The 16,764-nt window shown below is 44.7% G+C and overlaps 1 protein-coding gene across 2 annotated transcripts in view; it reads left to right on the top strand.

The window, feature by feature from the left end:
• LOC126418759 (uncharacterized) overlaps positions 1-16,764 on the top strand; it is a 462,747-nt gene that overhangs the window by 386,152 nt on the left and 59,831 nt on the right. For both annotated transcript variants that reach the window (XM_050085687.1, XM_050085694.1), the window contains one exon: positions 14,897-14,989. In XM_050085687.1, the coding sequence (XP_049941644.1) occupies positions 14,897-14,989 (93 nt within the window). The remainder of the gene's footprint in view (positions 1-14,896; positions 14,990-16,764) is intronic.

The raw sequence follows: 16,764 nt of genomic DNA, 5'->3' as shown, positions 1-16,764 counted from the left end.
TTGTTTTCACCACATTCTACATGCTGGTTGCTGTATCAACAAGCCATGAGGTGGAAATCCTTTATTTTTGATATAACGTTAAGCCACAGCTGTACTGCGATGGACTCTATAATTTTTAGTGCATTTTCTCGTTTTCATTCTTCTGGATTTGTGAGGTGGCTCTGCAAATACAGCAACTGGGCTTCCGTTCGGTAAGAGTGGCGTTGTTCAAATCCCCGACCGGCTTGTCTAAATCACAGACTTGGACACGACCCGTTTCCATGCTCATCCGTATCAAATCTGTGCTTCTGTTTCGACTGCAATCACCTGCATCTACATTTATACTCCGCAAGATAACTTACGGCCTCTGCTACCATTATTATTGTCCCCTTCTCTCTTCCATTCTCGGATGGTGCGTGGTAAGAAAGACTGCCGATAAACTTCGAACGTAATGCTCTCGGGATGTCAACAGTAACCTCCACAGTGACAGACAACGGCTCTGTTGTAACGTATGCAACTGTAGTTAATCGAGCGTCTCCGTACCGCTCTCTCGCCAGCTATACGATCCCATGACGAAACATTCAGCGCTTCATTGGATCTTCTTTATCTCTTGGCAAGAATCCCACACTGATGAAGAATACTCACGAACTCGACCGACAAATGTTTTGAAAGTCACTTCTTTTGTGGATGAATTACACTTCCTTATTTTTCATCCAACGAATCTCAGGCTGGCGTCAACTTTTCCTTCTTTGCGGTCAGTTAGCTCTAGGTCGCTCCGGACGAATCCTGGGTATTTTACGTTAGTTACTGATCCATTGATTCGTTTCTCCGATAGCGTGATTGAACAGTCGCGGATCTCTTCGCCTATTTACTCGCACTACGTTACATTTATTTATCCGCAGGGTCAGTTGTCAGTCTTGGAACAATCATCGATCCTCTGAAGGTCTTCCTGCATTTGCAGTCTTTTGGCGTTGCAGCCCTTCTACAGAGAAGCGGCATTGCCTGAAAAAGAAACCTCACAGAGTTTCCGACATTATCAAAAATGGCTCTGAGCACTATGGGACTTAACTTCTGAGGTCATCAGTCCCCTAGAACGTAGAACTACTTAAACCTGACTAACCTAAGGACATCACACACATCCATGCCCGAGGCAGGATTCGAACCTGCGACCGTAGCGGTTGCGCAGTTCCAGACTGTAGCGCCTAGAACCGCTCGGCCAGCCTGGCCGGCCCGACATTATCCAATAGATGATTTATATAAGGTGCTACGCTATTACAGGCACAAATGAAAGGAACGAAACGGGAAAGTGAATCAGGCAGATAAACCTTAGGTCCACAAACCAATATTTTCACCCATATGGCTGCATTTTCCGTCTGGTGACGCACTGGTCGTATGTAACTTCATTGCCTGCACTATAAGCTAATCGACTATTTGGATGGTGTTCCCAGTGGTGAAATTGTGCGTATGTGGTACTACGAGATACTCCAACGGCACTCTTTGATGTGGCTGGTCAGTAATACGTTGCGCAAATGTTCGACAACAAATGTGTCGGCCGTGGCTCGGAAGTACCAAGCCGTCCCAGGTCCCCCGACTTGAGCCCGTTGGGTGTATTTGTGTGAGGATATTTAAAAATCTTGATGTATTCCAGCTCTGTTATCTATTAACCCAGCGAAAGTTTTGTGCGCTTTCGGAACACGATTGGAAGTTTTTGAATATCGACAGGCATCGATGAGGACATGTAGTGAAGCTTGTTGTCACGTGAACGTTGGCTGTTTGAATTACTTCTTGAAATGTGTTTGTCCTCAAGTACACATCCGTATTTGGACCCTTTGGGACTGTTGCAAGGTGTACTGTTGTAAGGCGTTCCTGTACACAGTCTATAATATGTCGTATCTGAGAAACCATTGGCTTTTTGGACCTACGAGTGTGTATATTAGGATTATTTGCGCGTTTCATTGTTTTCCACTTGCTCCGTTCGTTAGTACCTCACTGAAGCGGCAAGGAAACTGGTGTAGATGTGCGCATTCAAATATAGAGTGACGTAAACGGGCAGAATACGGCGCTGGGATCGCCAGTGCCTATATGAGACAAGTGTCTGGCGCAGTTGTTAGATCGATTACTGCTGCTGCAATACCATATTATCAAGATTTAAGTGAGTTTGCACGTGATGGTATAGACGGCTCACGAGCGGTGGGACACAGCATTTCCGAGGTAGCGATGAAGTGGGAATTTTCCCGTACGACCATTTCACGAGTGTACCGTGAATATCAGGAATCCGGTAAAATGTTAAATCTCCGACATCGGTGCGGCCGGGAAAAGGTCCTGCAAGAGCGGTACCAACTGTTCAACGTGACACAATTGCAACCCACCCACAATTGCTGCAGATTTCAGTGCTGGGCGATCAACAAGTGTCAGCTTGCGATCCATTCAACGAAACCCTCGTCGTTGTGAGCTTTCGGAGCCGAAGGTCCACTCGTGTACCCTTTATGACTGCACGGCACAAAGCTTTACGCCTCGCCAGGGCCCGTCATCACCGACATTGGTCTATTTGATGACTGGAAACATGTTCCCTGGTCGGACGAATGTCGTTTCAAATTGTATCGAGCGGATGGACGTGTGCGGGTAAGCAGACAGCCTCTTGAATCCATAGGCCCTGCATGTCAGCAGGGGATTGTTCAAGCTGGTGGAGACTCTGTAATGGTGTGGGGCATGAGAGTTGTACGTCTAGATGCAACCCTGACAGGTGACACGTACGTAAACATCCTGTCTGATCACCTCCATCCATTCATGTCCATTGTGCATTCCGACCGGACATGGGCAATTCCAGCAGGACAATACGCCACCTCGCACGTCCAGAATTTGTACAGAGTGGCTCCAGGAACACTCTTCTGAGTTTAAACATTTCGGCTGGCCACCAAACTGCCCAGACATGAGCGTAATTGAGGATATCTGGGATATCTTGCTCCCTCCTACGTATATCTCGCGAAGAGACCATGAGGATAAAATCAGAGAGGTCAGAGCCCACACAGAGGCATACCGACAACCTTCTTTCCACGAACAATACGAGACTGGAATAGAAGGGAGACCGATAGAGGTACTCAAGGTACCCTCCGTCACACACCGTCAGGTGGCTTGCGGAGTATGGATGTAGATGATAAGATCTCCACCCCCCCCCCCCCCCCCCCGGTTCCTTACGGATTTATGGACAGCCCTGGAGGATTCAAGGTGTCAATTCCCTCCAGTACTACTTCAGACATTAGTCGAGTCCAATGCCACGTCGTGTTGCGGCACTTTTGCGTGCTCACGGGGGCCCTACACGATATTAGGCAGGTGTACCAATTTCTTTGGCTCTTCAGTGCATAATAGTTTACATACAGGGTGTGCCAGGAGGGGTGATCAGTGAAAATGGATGTGACAGGGCGATCATTCGAAGCAAAAAAACAAAAATCCAGTTAATATGCGCTCTACAGTTCGTACCCTAAATGTATGAGGAGTTCTGCGCGTCATCGATAGTGTGAAGCATATCTTCCACTGAAAGTTCTTTTGCTTTCTCTAATTTGGGAGGAGTTCGCATGGACCAAAACAAGAAAAAAGTGTCTAGTGAACAATTTAAGAGCTAAAAGCACTTTTCGGTAAGAAGAGATGTGATTCACAGTAGCGAAGATGAAGGAAAAGTCGTTGCTCTGTAGGTATGCATTATAGAGCCCATGTCTATTACAGTTTTTTGCTCCGAATCGTCGTTCCTCTCATATTCCTGAATACTGGTCACTATTTTCTGGACACCCGGTATATTTTAAATTGTAATGGCTCTCCAAAAAATCTTCAAATGTGTGCGAAATCCTATGGGACTTAACTGCTAAGGTCATCAGTTCCTAAGCTTACACACTACGTAACCTAAATTATCCTAAGGACAAACACACACACCCATGCCTAGGGAGGACTCGAACCTCCACCGGAACCAGCCGCACAAATGGCTCTCTCTGTGGGGAACTATAGAAATACTGTCTCTTTCACATTTAGTTCTCCCTCTTTGAAAATGCTGAATCCAGTCACAACTACTCGGTAAGCTCGAGTGTTGTACACTAAACAGTAGTGCAGATCAATGATTGACGTGAAACCCCAGTGTTTCTTCCAGTCTTCTCCCGCCTGTCACCACTGAGAGAGAGTCGAACCAAAACACGCTTGCACTGTACATCGATGCGCATGCGCTGTCGTTTGTAGTGACTGTAACGAACCGTCGGAGGCGGGTCGGCCAAGGTGGCCATGTAGCAAGACAAGAGAGTGAGCCGCACGCAACACCTCCGCCGGTCCCCCGCTCCCCTTTGTGGTGGCCGTGTGTTGTGGGAAACCTCAGCCGGGCCACGAGTTCCGCTCGGCTGCCGCTGTTACAGACCACGGCGCTGAGGAGAGCTGCAGCAAAACTGTCAGCGGCGGCATTTCTTTCGCGGAGCAGAGGCGTCGCAGGCTTTGCTCCTCCGGGCCCAGATGACAGCTGGCCGGGTGTCGCGGCAGCGGCTCGACGCGGTCGTTTTGTCGGTGCACGACTTTCTCCGCTACGCTCTACGGGAATTTATACGGCTTAGCAGCCATAGCCGCCACGGAACCGCTGAAAAGCGTCAACACAGCACCGGAAAACAATTCAAACAAATGTTAATAACAAAAAAAATTAAAACCGTATTGATTGTCAATGGACCGTGACTGTTTCAAAAGTATGGAAACGTTTTTGATAGACCGCTACCGTTCACAAATTTTTATTGTTTACTTCTTTGCGTGACACGTGGGCCGAAATGGCGTATTGTATCACGGGATAAACAAAGTTTTACCTTACCTCGGAACAGATGAGGCCGCAACCACTACACCAACCATTCGGCAACTAACTGAAACGTAATTACTTTGGTGGTTCAAAAATGGCTCTGAGCACTATGGGACACTACTTCTGAGGTCACCAGTCCCCTAGAACTTAGAACTAATTAGACCTAACTAACCTAAGGACATCACACACATCCATGCCCGAGGCAGGATTCGAACCTGCGACCGTAGCGGTCTCGCGGTTCCAGACTGCAGCGCCTAGAATCGCACGGCCACTTCGGCCGGCACTTTGGTGGTCCAGGCTCTCATGACCTCCAGTGTTGACAACACAACCCTTTTAAGTTCCAGCATGGGACACAAAGGCAAGTTGAAAAAGAGAGAGTGATGGAGAAGTGATACATACGTATGTATGTCAAAGCCCTTCTCTCTGAAATATTTCTCTTCTTCATACCTCCTCTCTGTTACCACAGATGACCTGTCACTGACCTCCGGCATGGATGTGTGTGATATCCTAGGTTAGTTAGGTTTAAGTAGTTCCAAGTTCTAGGGGACTGATGACCTCAGATGTTAAGTCCCATAGTGCTCGCTACGGTCGCAGGTTCGAATCCTGCCTCGGGCGTGGATGTGTGTGATGTCCTTAGGTTAGTTAGGTTTAAGTAGTTCTAAGTTCTAGGGGACTGATGACCTCCGATGTTAAGTCCCATAGTGCTCAGAGCCATTTTGAACCCATAGTGCTCAGAGCCATTTGAACCTGTCACTGATCTCATTTGTACTAAGACTGCAGTACACGCGAGGAGCCTATTTGCTTCGACCGCCCTGAGTGGAATGCTTAAGTTCTAATAAATGTTCACCAACCTGCAGTCTTCTACAGTTGTTGTCCCCTGTACAGAAAACAGCACGTAATCTTGAGGCTGTGAGAAACTCTTAGCGAGGAACTGTTGTTTTAGAAATGATTACATTTACGATCAGTTTGTTTATACGGGGATGCCACTCGCTTCTTACTGGCAGAACACGAGAAACTGCACAATTACATTCCGCTTTATAGAGTCACAAACACCTTCCATTCTTCAACAAAATAATTAACTGCGAATTTATGTAATTACACTCACACTGTTCTCAACTAGACATTGCAAGTTAAGACTTGAATGGTACCGCGACGGACAACATGTCGGTCCTCGGAGACTGCCGAAGGAGCTCCCAAGCACGGGGTCTCGGGTTCGATTCCCGGCGGGGTCAGGGATTTTCACCTGCCTCGAGATGACTGGGTGTTTGTGTTGTCCTCATCATTTCATCATCATTCATGGAAGTGCCGAGATCGGACTGAGCGATGATTGGAAATTTGTACGGGTGCTGATAACCGCGCTGTTGAGAGCCCCACAAACGAAATATCATCAGAACGAGCTCTGGCCTTAGAGCCGAACCACCTCGCCCGCTATCCAAGTTACGCGCGATCCGAAGACCACGGAAGTGCTTCTTCTGCCTGTTCCTTTTGCAGTTGTTTATTATTCCGCGGGTTATTAATACCAATGATATATGGAATAATAGCACAATACTGAGAGCCGCTTTAATTTGAAATTCAAGTAAATACGCTATTTAACTTCTCAAATATTAATAACTGAAGATTACCATTTTGGCGCGCAACTTCCGAACGCAGCAGCCAATCGCGGAGAAGGACCACAATTTAGGCGGTATTTCTCACGATACCCGTAGCGAACAAACCATTTGTCATCGGTACCTCACACCACGTTACGTCATCTTTGCCACAGATGCCTTCTCAACTGCTCTAAAAAGAACTTCTTGTAGCCGAATATGATGGCTCCAAAGCCATAAATGTTATACTACGTATGATGTAAAGGGTCAATAAGGCAAGATGTTTCGATGCACGAACCTCCGTCAGGTAATACCAAAAACATTTTACCGCACGCACACATTGATATTAAAATTGTTCTTTACAATTCTCCTACCTGTTGTGACCTTCCTAATGTGAGGGAATATTTACCTCATTTGTCACCTCTGCTGTTTACATAAACAAGGTTTTATGTAATTACAATGAAATGAACACCCTTAGCTGCTTACAGGCGTTGACATACGTCAACGGGGACAGATGAAAATGTGTGCCCCGACCGGTACTCGAACCCGGGATCTCCTACTTACATGGCAAACGCTCTATCCATCTAAGCCACCGAAGACAGAGACGATAGCGCGACTCCAGGGATTTATCTCTGGCACGCCTCCCGCGAAACCCACATTCTCAACGTATTGTCCCGCACTACATTCGGACATGTCCGAAAGAACAGATACCATCTTAGTACATATATGGTTTTATGTCATTCATTTTGTTTATGCGAAACGGCTGCTAACTTTTTGTGTTTTCAGTATCGCTATGGCTCCTGTCTTGTTAACCACTTGCTAAGGACTCTTTAAGTACATCTTCACCAAAAAAAATGGTTCAAATGGCTCTGAGCACTATGGGACTCAACATCTTAGGTCATAAGTCCCCTAGAACTTAGAACTACTTAAACCTAACTAACCTAAGGACATCACACACACCCATGCCCGAGGCAGGATTCGAACCTGCGACCGTAGCAGTCCCGCGGTTCCGGACTGCAGCGCCAGAACCGCTAGACCACCGCGGCCGGCACATCTTCACAATCATCTTTTCTGGGCGGTAGAAACAAGACTTTGCTCGGAACAAAGACTGTTTCGATACAATTGTCCATGACTTGGTCCTCGTGTTACCTGTCACGTCCAATGCCTTCTGCGCGCCTTGTTGCCGCATCTCCGTTGCTGGTCGACGAAATATCATACAATCTTTGTAATTCCTTAACATAATTTTTATATTGTCGTTATTAACTTGAAACTGTCACAGCCTCTCTGAGGGTAATATATTTTGTCAACCAACATCGGCGACGTGTCAGTAAGGTGTGCAGAAGACACTGCAACTAAGAGACAACACCAGGGCCGACACAGCGATGGTTAAACAGACAAGCTTTCCATTGACCGGGCTCTTGATTATACTGTACAGTGGAGTTGATTGTCATGACGCGTTTTAAGTGACTGTATGTTTATAAACAGTGGTTAACAAGCTCCAAAAGGGCATAGCAATGGATCTGTGGCACGTAAAAGCGTGGGTGTCCGCAAGTAATGTTTGTGGAGGAGGGTAGACAGAGGAACGAACTGTGACGCTTTCCGCCCTAGAACCAAATCTTGGACCCGCGTCTATACATATTGAGCACGATTAGGCGGACATATACATGACTGTGTGATTGCACGAGTCGAAACTCTCGTTGGAAGCAGTCACATCCATTCGATATCTGGGATTATGCGTACGGAGCTATCTGAAGTGAAACGAAAACAAAACTAATCGTAGGACAGGTGGAGTCCAGATTCATTGGAGTAATCCTCAGGATTGTACAGTCCACATACGAAGGAGGCAGCTTACAGAAACATTCGACCGTAAGTTAAAATTGTGTCGTAATTCCCTCATTTTCGCGATCATTGCTCTTCCAGTGAGAGGACCCATCGAGACGGATGGCGTGATGCGCGCGAAACTTCGTTACAATTTTAGTGTCGAGATCACAGAACGGCCATCGTTATACACATAATGTATTGAAATATGTAGTGGACCGACCACATGCGATCACTGTTAAGTGAAGCAAATCAAACGACTGGCTGCGATTCATACAGGAAAACCTTCTCGGAAGTGATCCGAAAAGAGCAAGATTCGTCATAGGTGGAAAACTGAAATCATGAAATCTGTTTACTCTATTTCGTAGAGCTACATATGTGGTGGGTATTAGCTTTGGTTATCGACACACCATATCGCGGCTTTTTTTATGAGCGATGTGTCAGCTGGAAGCCACCGGTCCGCCAGATTATCGTGGTAACCCACGCGCCTCGCGTGTTTGCTCGCGATAGCGTAGGTAAATATCCGCGCGCTGATATACTCGTAGGTGACGGCGCGCTTTGCGTATCCTGGTGCCCGACTCACAGACAACGTAACCAAATAATACACTGGCGCATCTAAAGGCGATATTGTTAAGTTTTTGTGTAAATCTGCGTGTCGTTTAGGAACCCAAAATAGTCGAACTGCAGTCCTCAGCAGTTGGATTAAGAAACGAGGTGAGAATTTTTGATTTGTGAAAGGCTTGTTATCGTTTTTCGCACTTGTAGAATCCGTCAAACACTATATTTCAACTTACAGTAAATATATGAACAACATGTTTACCAGTGCTATCTCTGCGATCAATAAATAATTCAGTCAACCCGAAGGTGATATCAGTACAATACTATTTCCTATGTATGGCAATGGTACAATAATAGTTTTGCCTTATTTTATCTTTGAAGCATTATAACCACTGTGTAGTTGCAAGCAGACCCAGTTAAGCGTTTTGTGTAGTCAGAAAATTGAATTAAAGGTTCGCAAAATATGAGCTCAAGCATGTTGCCTAAATAGCACACTACACTGTCGCCTCAACGATAACTATTTTGATGGGCTCCGGTACCACGTTGGTAAAAATTCACATTAAACAGGATTACGGCTAGTGTCATTGGCAGTTGCTGTAGTTGCTTGTTTTGAGACGTACGTTTCAGCAACATATTAGCGGCGTATTCGTCAGTAGTCCTCGAGCTAAGACATCATGTCCCTGCTAGTGTTCCTAAAACTCATAGTTTTCATTCAGCACAGCCAGTAAGAGATTATCTCGGCCTAAGGTACACATTTCCTGAAGTTTACTGTAGTACTATAAAGGGCAACCGAGATTTTCGAATTTCGTGGCTATTGAAAACTCTTCCTTTAATGTCAAGTGTGAAATCCATCGATCGCATTGTACAGTGAACTCTCCGGGCTAGTTAGGCTATAACTTTGCAAGTATACATCTTCTGGATTTCCTCACAACACCCTTCAGAACAGAGGAGGGGGAAAACCATATAAGGACAAGTATGAGGGCAGCGAGAACATAGGACAGAAATAATGTAATGTGCAATTTATAGGTGCCATTTTTGTATTGTAGGAGCATGAAAGTAGCAACTATAGTTGCCATACCATGTACATCCTTTTTCCTTCCGTACATAATTTACACACACGTCTCATCGCTTTCTATTTATTTCGCGTGTCTACTTGTACACAGCGCTCTCTTTTCATCTTTTAACAGATTTATTTTCTCTGTTTTTATACTGGTTGTAACAGTTCATATTTCTCACCCGAGTGTTTACGTATACACAACAGTGCACTGGGCGAACTCTTATGTGGGAACTGCAGACAACGTAAGGAGATAGACATCTCGCCGGAAATCGGTAACGGGCGTAATGGAATCGAGTGCAACGTTCGAGAGCCAGCCGCCACCTGCCATATGCAAACGCCAGACCTGCGCGATGTTTTCCCATAGCAGGCGCGCCCACGCATCCCGCAAGCGGCTTGTCCGCCCAAGAAAGGAAGGACTTCCGGCGCTTGTCAGCCACTTCCGCAGACGGACGTACGCGGCACAGACACCGCGCTGCGCTGCTGTTCCTACTGAGCGTTGAAGTCTCCAGTTGTCGGCCTCCTCATGTTCTCGGTTTCCACAGTGGAAAAAGATATTGTCGCGATGTTTGATGGTCGCACATCTATCTGTATAATTTTTTGGATTATAAGGCATGACCTCTCACAGTAGTGATATTCAGTTTTACGTAGTTCATCTTCGGTATACTCTCGGAAGCCCATTTCTCTCGCAACTCCTCGTGCATCGCCTCCGGTAAATGCTTCCATCTCTGGTTTCCTGAAAAATAAAACGATAAACGCTTTCACAGGTGACCATCGCACAGTCTTCTACTATCGTAACTACAAGTAACAGGTAGGTGGGTGTAGAGAAATTCGTAACTTTAGTGCAACATGGGTAACTTTTGTGCTTGTTATACTAGTTCTGACAGCTGTCAAATGATGAGAGCTAATCACAAATAATTATTGCACAACAAAAAAGGGTATTTACCAAGGTGGAACATAAATGACACTTGGGCCATTGAGAATATTGTGTCCTTTGAATAACTGATAATCCCATCTCTCGTGTTCGAACCCCATTTCAGATTTACATGCTGGTTGTGGAACTGAACCTGTCTCTTATTGGTAGCGCGATGGCTTTCGTAACAGAGGTGGCTGTTGTGAATTTCAGAGGTGAAAATAATTTTACTTTCGGAATTTGATCGGTAAAGAGAGCTTGTAGTCACTAGACAGCATACCAATATGTGGGTCAAGATTCTAAACGTGTCTGCAGTGGCTTATCAAATGAAGATACACGAACGTGTCTCACAAGCGTCTTCTAACCAAAATATCGCCTCAGTTGTGCGACTAGATTCGTGATTTTGTGTCAGAAAGGTCACAGTTCGTAGTAATACACGGAAAGTCATCGAATGAAACAGAAGTAATATCCGGCGTTCCCCAAGGAAGTGTTATAGGCCCTCTGTTGTTCCTGATCTATATTAACGACATAGGAGACAATCTGAGTAGCCCTATTAGACTGTTTGCAGATGATGCTGTCACATACCGTCTTGTAAAGTCATTAGATGACCAAAACGAATTGCAAAATGATTTAGATAAAGTACCTGTATGGTGCGAAAAGTGGCAATTGACTCTGAATAAAGAAAAGTGTGAAGTTATTCTCATGAGTACTAAAATAAATCCGCTAAATTTCGATTACGCGATAAGTCACACAAATCTTAAGGCTGTAAATTCAACTAAATACTTAGGGATTACAATTACGCCGGCCGAGGTGGCCGAGCGGTTCTAGGCGCTGCAGTCTGGAACCGCGCGACCGCTACGGTCGCAGGTTCGAATCCTGCCTCGGGCATGGATGTGTGTGATGCCCTTAGGTTAGTTAGGTTTAAGTAGTTCTACGTTCTAGGGGACTGATGACCTCGGAAGTTAAGTCCCAAAGTGCTCAGAGCCATTTGAACCATTACAAATTCAAATAACCTAAATTGGAACGATAACATAGATAATGTTGTGGGTAGAGCAAACCAAAGACTGCGATTCATTGGCAGAACACTTAGAAGATGCAACAGGTCTACTAAATAGACTGGCTACACCACTCTTCTCCGCCCTATTCTGTAGTATTGTTGTGCGTGTGGGATTCGCATCAGGTGGGCCTGACAGATGAAATCGGCTCGTTTTGTATTATCGTGAAATAGGGGAGATAGTACCACAGGCATGATACGTGGATTGGAGTGGCAGTCATTAAAACAAAGGCGTTTTTCGTTGCGACGGGATCTTCTCATGAAATTTCAATCGCCAGTTTTCTCCTCCGATTCCGAAAAGATTCTGTTGAAACCGAGCTACATAGGGAGAAACAATCATCTCGATAAAACAAGAGAAATCAAGACTGGCACAGAAAAATTTAAGTGCTCGTTTTTCCCGCGCGCCGTTCGAGAGTGGAACGGTAGAGAGACAGCTTGAAGGTGGTTCATTGAACCCTCTGCCAGGCACTTGATTGTGAATATCAGAGTAATCACGTAGATGTAGATGAACCCGTCAGTATTTAATCCTAGCCAATTAATTGCAGTATCTGTTCTCGATAACGCAAATAGAGCACTTCACCCTCGGTGAAATCCTAAATGTCGTCTGCACTGCACAGTTACGTAAATACTGCGCAACATGCAGTACGACAATAGAAAACCACAGATCTCCGCTCTTGTTTGTTGGTATAGGAAACAACCTACTAGAAAGAAGTTCTACATAAGAGATTATAGTAAGCGACAAATAAATAATGCGTTTTAATGCCCATTGACTACATATACTCTAGCTGCAGATGAAGAGCGGTAATGCCTGATACTGGGTGGGCGATAGGTTTGAATAAATGAAAGAAAATGCAAGCAGCTTTTGTGAACACTTGCCGGCCGCGGTGGTCTAGCGGTTCTGGCGCTGCAGTCCGGAACCGCGGGACTGCTACGGTCGCAGGTTCGAATCCTGCCTCGGGCATGGGTGTGTGTGATGTCCTTAGGTTAGTTAGGTTTAAGTAGTTCTAAGTTCTAGGGGACTTAATGACCTAAGATGTTGAGTCCCATAGTGCTCAGAGCCATTTGAACCATTTTTTTGTGAACACTTATGTGTAAAAAATGAGCCTTATCAGAAACTTTGTGTCAGAAATCCTTTCAGAGTTTTCCCCTGTTTTGTGCCACAGTAAGATTTCGAGGCCCCAGGAGTACTAATCGAGTAGAAATGAAAGCTGTGACACCTCTATAAGAAAGAGAAATTCATGTGTGGTATGAGAGAGTAATATAGACAATCATTTACAGCAATGCGTACGTGGAGCGCAAGAAGAAGTATCTCGTGTCCTACTTGTTCTATAGGTCGTTCAGCTGGCGAATATCTGGGCATATATGGCCGTACTGGGTTATACGTTACGCCAGCCTCGTTAGCCATCCTACGAGCAAGATGCAGCACGCGTGACATTCCGCCTTCACAAACCGGTCATTAACACTGCAGTTCTACATCTATATTTAGAAAGCTCAAACAGAGGCAGTTGTTCGTCTGTAAATGACAAAGTGGTTTTAATGGTTCAAATGGCTCTAAGCACTATGGGACTTAACATCTGAGGTCATCAGTCCCCTAGACTTAGAACTACTTAAATCTAACTAACCTAAGGACATCACACACATCCATGCCCAAGGCAGGATTCGAACCTGCGACCGTAGCAACAGCGCAGTTCCGGACTGAAGCGCCTAGAACCGCTCGGCCACAGCAACCGGAAAAGTGGTTTTACGGCGTACTAGAATGTTGTTGTGTTGCACCATGCATGTAACTGAATCTGAAAACCGCATTGTCTGCAATGCATCGTATTATGAAGTCTTAGGCACTGTAGTTGTTCGTATTTGCTGAAATGACTGTAATTTTAACAAACAGTTTGCCTGCCATATCTTAACTACTCCCTGTAGTGGGCTACTCTTTGTTTCCAGATTTCATTGCCTCTATCCACTCAAGAATTTTTTTTATTTTTATTTTATTTTATTTTATTTATTTATTTATTTATTTTTTGTAGTTTCGTGTATCAGTTGAAACTAAGTCACATGGAAATGGACATAATCTCAAGATATATATGGTTTACTGCTTTTCGGTACGTGATATTCGAAAAGCAAAGCTGATCAGTAATCATCAAAGATACGTGTACAGATTAATATTTCAGTAGTTAAATGTGTCTTGAGATTATGTCCATTTCCATACACGTATATATATTAAGCCATCAGGGAAGATCGTCCATGGTTTACGGCTTTTCGGTACGTGATATTCGAAAAGCAAAGCTAATAAGTAATCATCAATGATAGTGTGCAGATCAATACTTTCAAAAGTTTGTTGTCTAATAAAATAAGTTAAGCGCCGTGGGGTCGATCTTAGGAAGTGACGTAGATAACGAGGTAAAGTTGTCCTCAAAGCTAATGCTGATTTGAACATAGCAGTGCTGTACTAGGCATGGTCCCACTGACGGTTGTATGCCCTTGCTTTGCTCCGATCTTAGAGCTGACTTACCTAGCCAGTTACGAGGGACTGAGGCCACAGTCTTAACGGTGGATCCCGTACCGAGCTACGGTGTAGTGACGAAGAAACCCTATAATTGAAGATTGAAGCTCAGATATTTTTATTTTTAGTCTTATTCACTTAGCTATCTAAGCCACTCTGTGTAATTAAAATGGATATAATTCTTTTAAAAATCGGTACACCTAATATATTGCGTCACAGTTCTTAATAATATCGACAGACGTGATAAGTAGGCTCCTGACGTCGATCTTCAAGGTGTGATGTTCAAGCACAAATTAACATTGCGCTAGTATAGTGGTTTTTGGATCTACCTGACGAGTCCTTGGGTGGCTGAATTAGTGTCAATGGTCTCCATTGTATTACAGTCAATAATGGATCATGGAACTGACGGCACCATCAGAACAATTATTTGCTGTCATGATATTTTCGAAATGAGAGGTTGAAACCTACGTTTCACACCAAACCTACTGAGAAGATTGTCAGCAATCGTAAAAAAAAAAAAAAAAAAAAAAAAAAAAAACTGTTCGCCGACGTCAGCTGGTGTACGCCTAACCGTGTAAGCAGTGTGTTTGACGGAGTCTGACGTTTGCCTTCGTGTTGTTGCAGGTGCTGTGGCACCTGGACATCTTCCGACGCAGCTTCCGAGAGCTGTCCGGCCATGCGTGCATGGCGGAGTCGTGCATCTTCTGCGCTCTCAAGGTAAGCGGCGCGACTCTTTCTGCTCGGTACAACGCGCATGCGCGGCGGATGCACCCGGCTGGAGGCGGCGGAAACCACTGAGCGCTCCGGCCCAGCGGCTGCTGCAAGAACTGCCTTCACGGCTCACAGAGCCCGCCGGCCTGCCGGCCTGCCGGGCTCTGCCCCTTTGTCTGGTCGAGGAACAGAGTGCGGCCGCCCAGTACCGCTGCCTCACCATCTACGGGAGCTCAGCTTTACGGCGTACACCGCCAAAATAAACACGTACCACTAGCTTCGTAAGCGTTACGTTTACACCGCAATCGTACTATCGCTGGACGCTTGCAAGACAAAGCAAGGAGACTAGGACAACACTTCCACTTAGTGAAATGAATACAAGCTCTCTCTCTTAATATGGATAGACATAAGATACTACCTGTAACAAAGAGAAAGAACCCGGTAATTTCCAATAACAGGGAAAGTGGTTTTCTGTGGTAGAACTAGGAAGCGGCATGAAATGGGACGATCACGTAAATTCAGTTTAACGGACGGCCAATTTAAGACTTACAACTAGACAAAATGCCAATCGAATTTTTGTATTTTTTGGTGTATATTTATGGTACGTGAAGTTCAGAACTCAAAACATAAATCTACGAAAGCAATTCGATGCAAGTCTCAAACGTTCCGGAGAAAATCGACTGTTTAAAGTTTTACGAACGTCACTAACCCCAGTGTATCAGAACAGGACATTTTATACTTAATTTGATACAACGACCAATTAGAGATATAATATGTGCAATTAACTAATGCATAACCTATAAATTATGTCTTCCTTTGAATAAAACGTGCGGTAGTGCACTTTACGATGGTTCGGTAGCAATGTAATATTTCTTCTGCCCCCTTCCCCCCCCCCTCCCCCCTGTCTTTAAGTGTTCAAGGGTTAATAGCATGAAGGAAAAGCGTTCTCTGACGGGTTGTGTATCTCTGCGGTAGAATCCTCACTTTCCACATGGTGGACCCGTTTTAGATTCCTCCCCGGCTTAAATGTTTAAACATAGTGTTCTAGGGTTAATAGCCTGAAGGGAGGGCATTCTCTGACGGGTTGTGTAGTTCTGTGATAGAATGCTCGCTTTCTACAGGGTGCACCCGGTTTCGATTCCTCCCCAGGGTAAATTTTTAAACGAAGATGTATGCTCAATGAGCAATTTCGTGATGCGTAAGATACAAAAGGATGAAAAATATAATTTGTAATATTCTTTTAATCTGAAAACTCTTCATTAAGAAACTATAAAAGATCGGAAATTAAGAACTTATGTTTGTAGTGAGAACTGTATTTTTGTACACGCTATTTAATTAGAAATAAGAAGACGTGCGTTTTTCATAAAAATGAGAATTAGATATCGTAATTAGCGTATGTTCGAGAATTTTACGTTTAAATGATGTAGGTAACCGAACTGAAAGGAAAAAATCGAAATAATAATGACCGCAACGACCTTGTAATCAGCGATTGCTAGACTCATACCCTTCTCACTTTTTATCCCTTCTTATGCGTTTTACGCTTCATGGAAATGCTAGTAGAACAAGCAGCAGCTCTCTGTTTAAACTTTTCATCTGCCCGGAATCGGACTGAGAACCCCTACGTGGAACGTGACTTTTCCACTAGTGAGTCGCGCTGGCTATCGAGAAAAGATCAAGCTTACTTTAGGATATTAATTTCAAAATCGAAGTCTTTGACAATTTTTGAGAGTTTTGGAGGATAGCTATTTGAGTCTTGAACTTCTTGCATCATAAACTTCCGT

This window comes from Schistocerca serialis, chromosome 1, assembly GCF_023864345.2.
Source record: "Schistocerca serialis cubense isolate TAMUIC-IGC-003099 chromosome 1, iqSchSeri2.2, whole genome shotgun sequence".
Taxonomy (NCBI): Eukaryota; Metazoa; Arthropoda; class Insecta; order Orthoptera; family Acrididae; genus Schistocerca; species Schistocerca serialis.
Note: the sequence above shows the minus strand (reverse complement) of the source record. Positions and strands in the feature narration are given on the sequence as shown.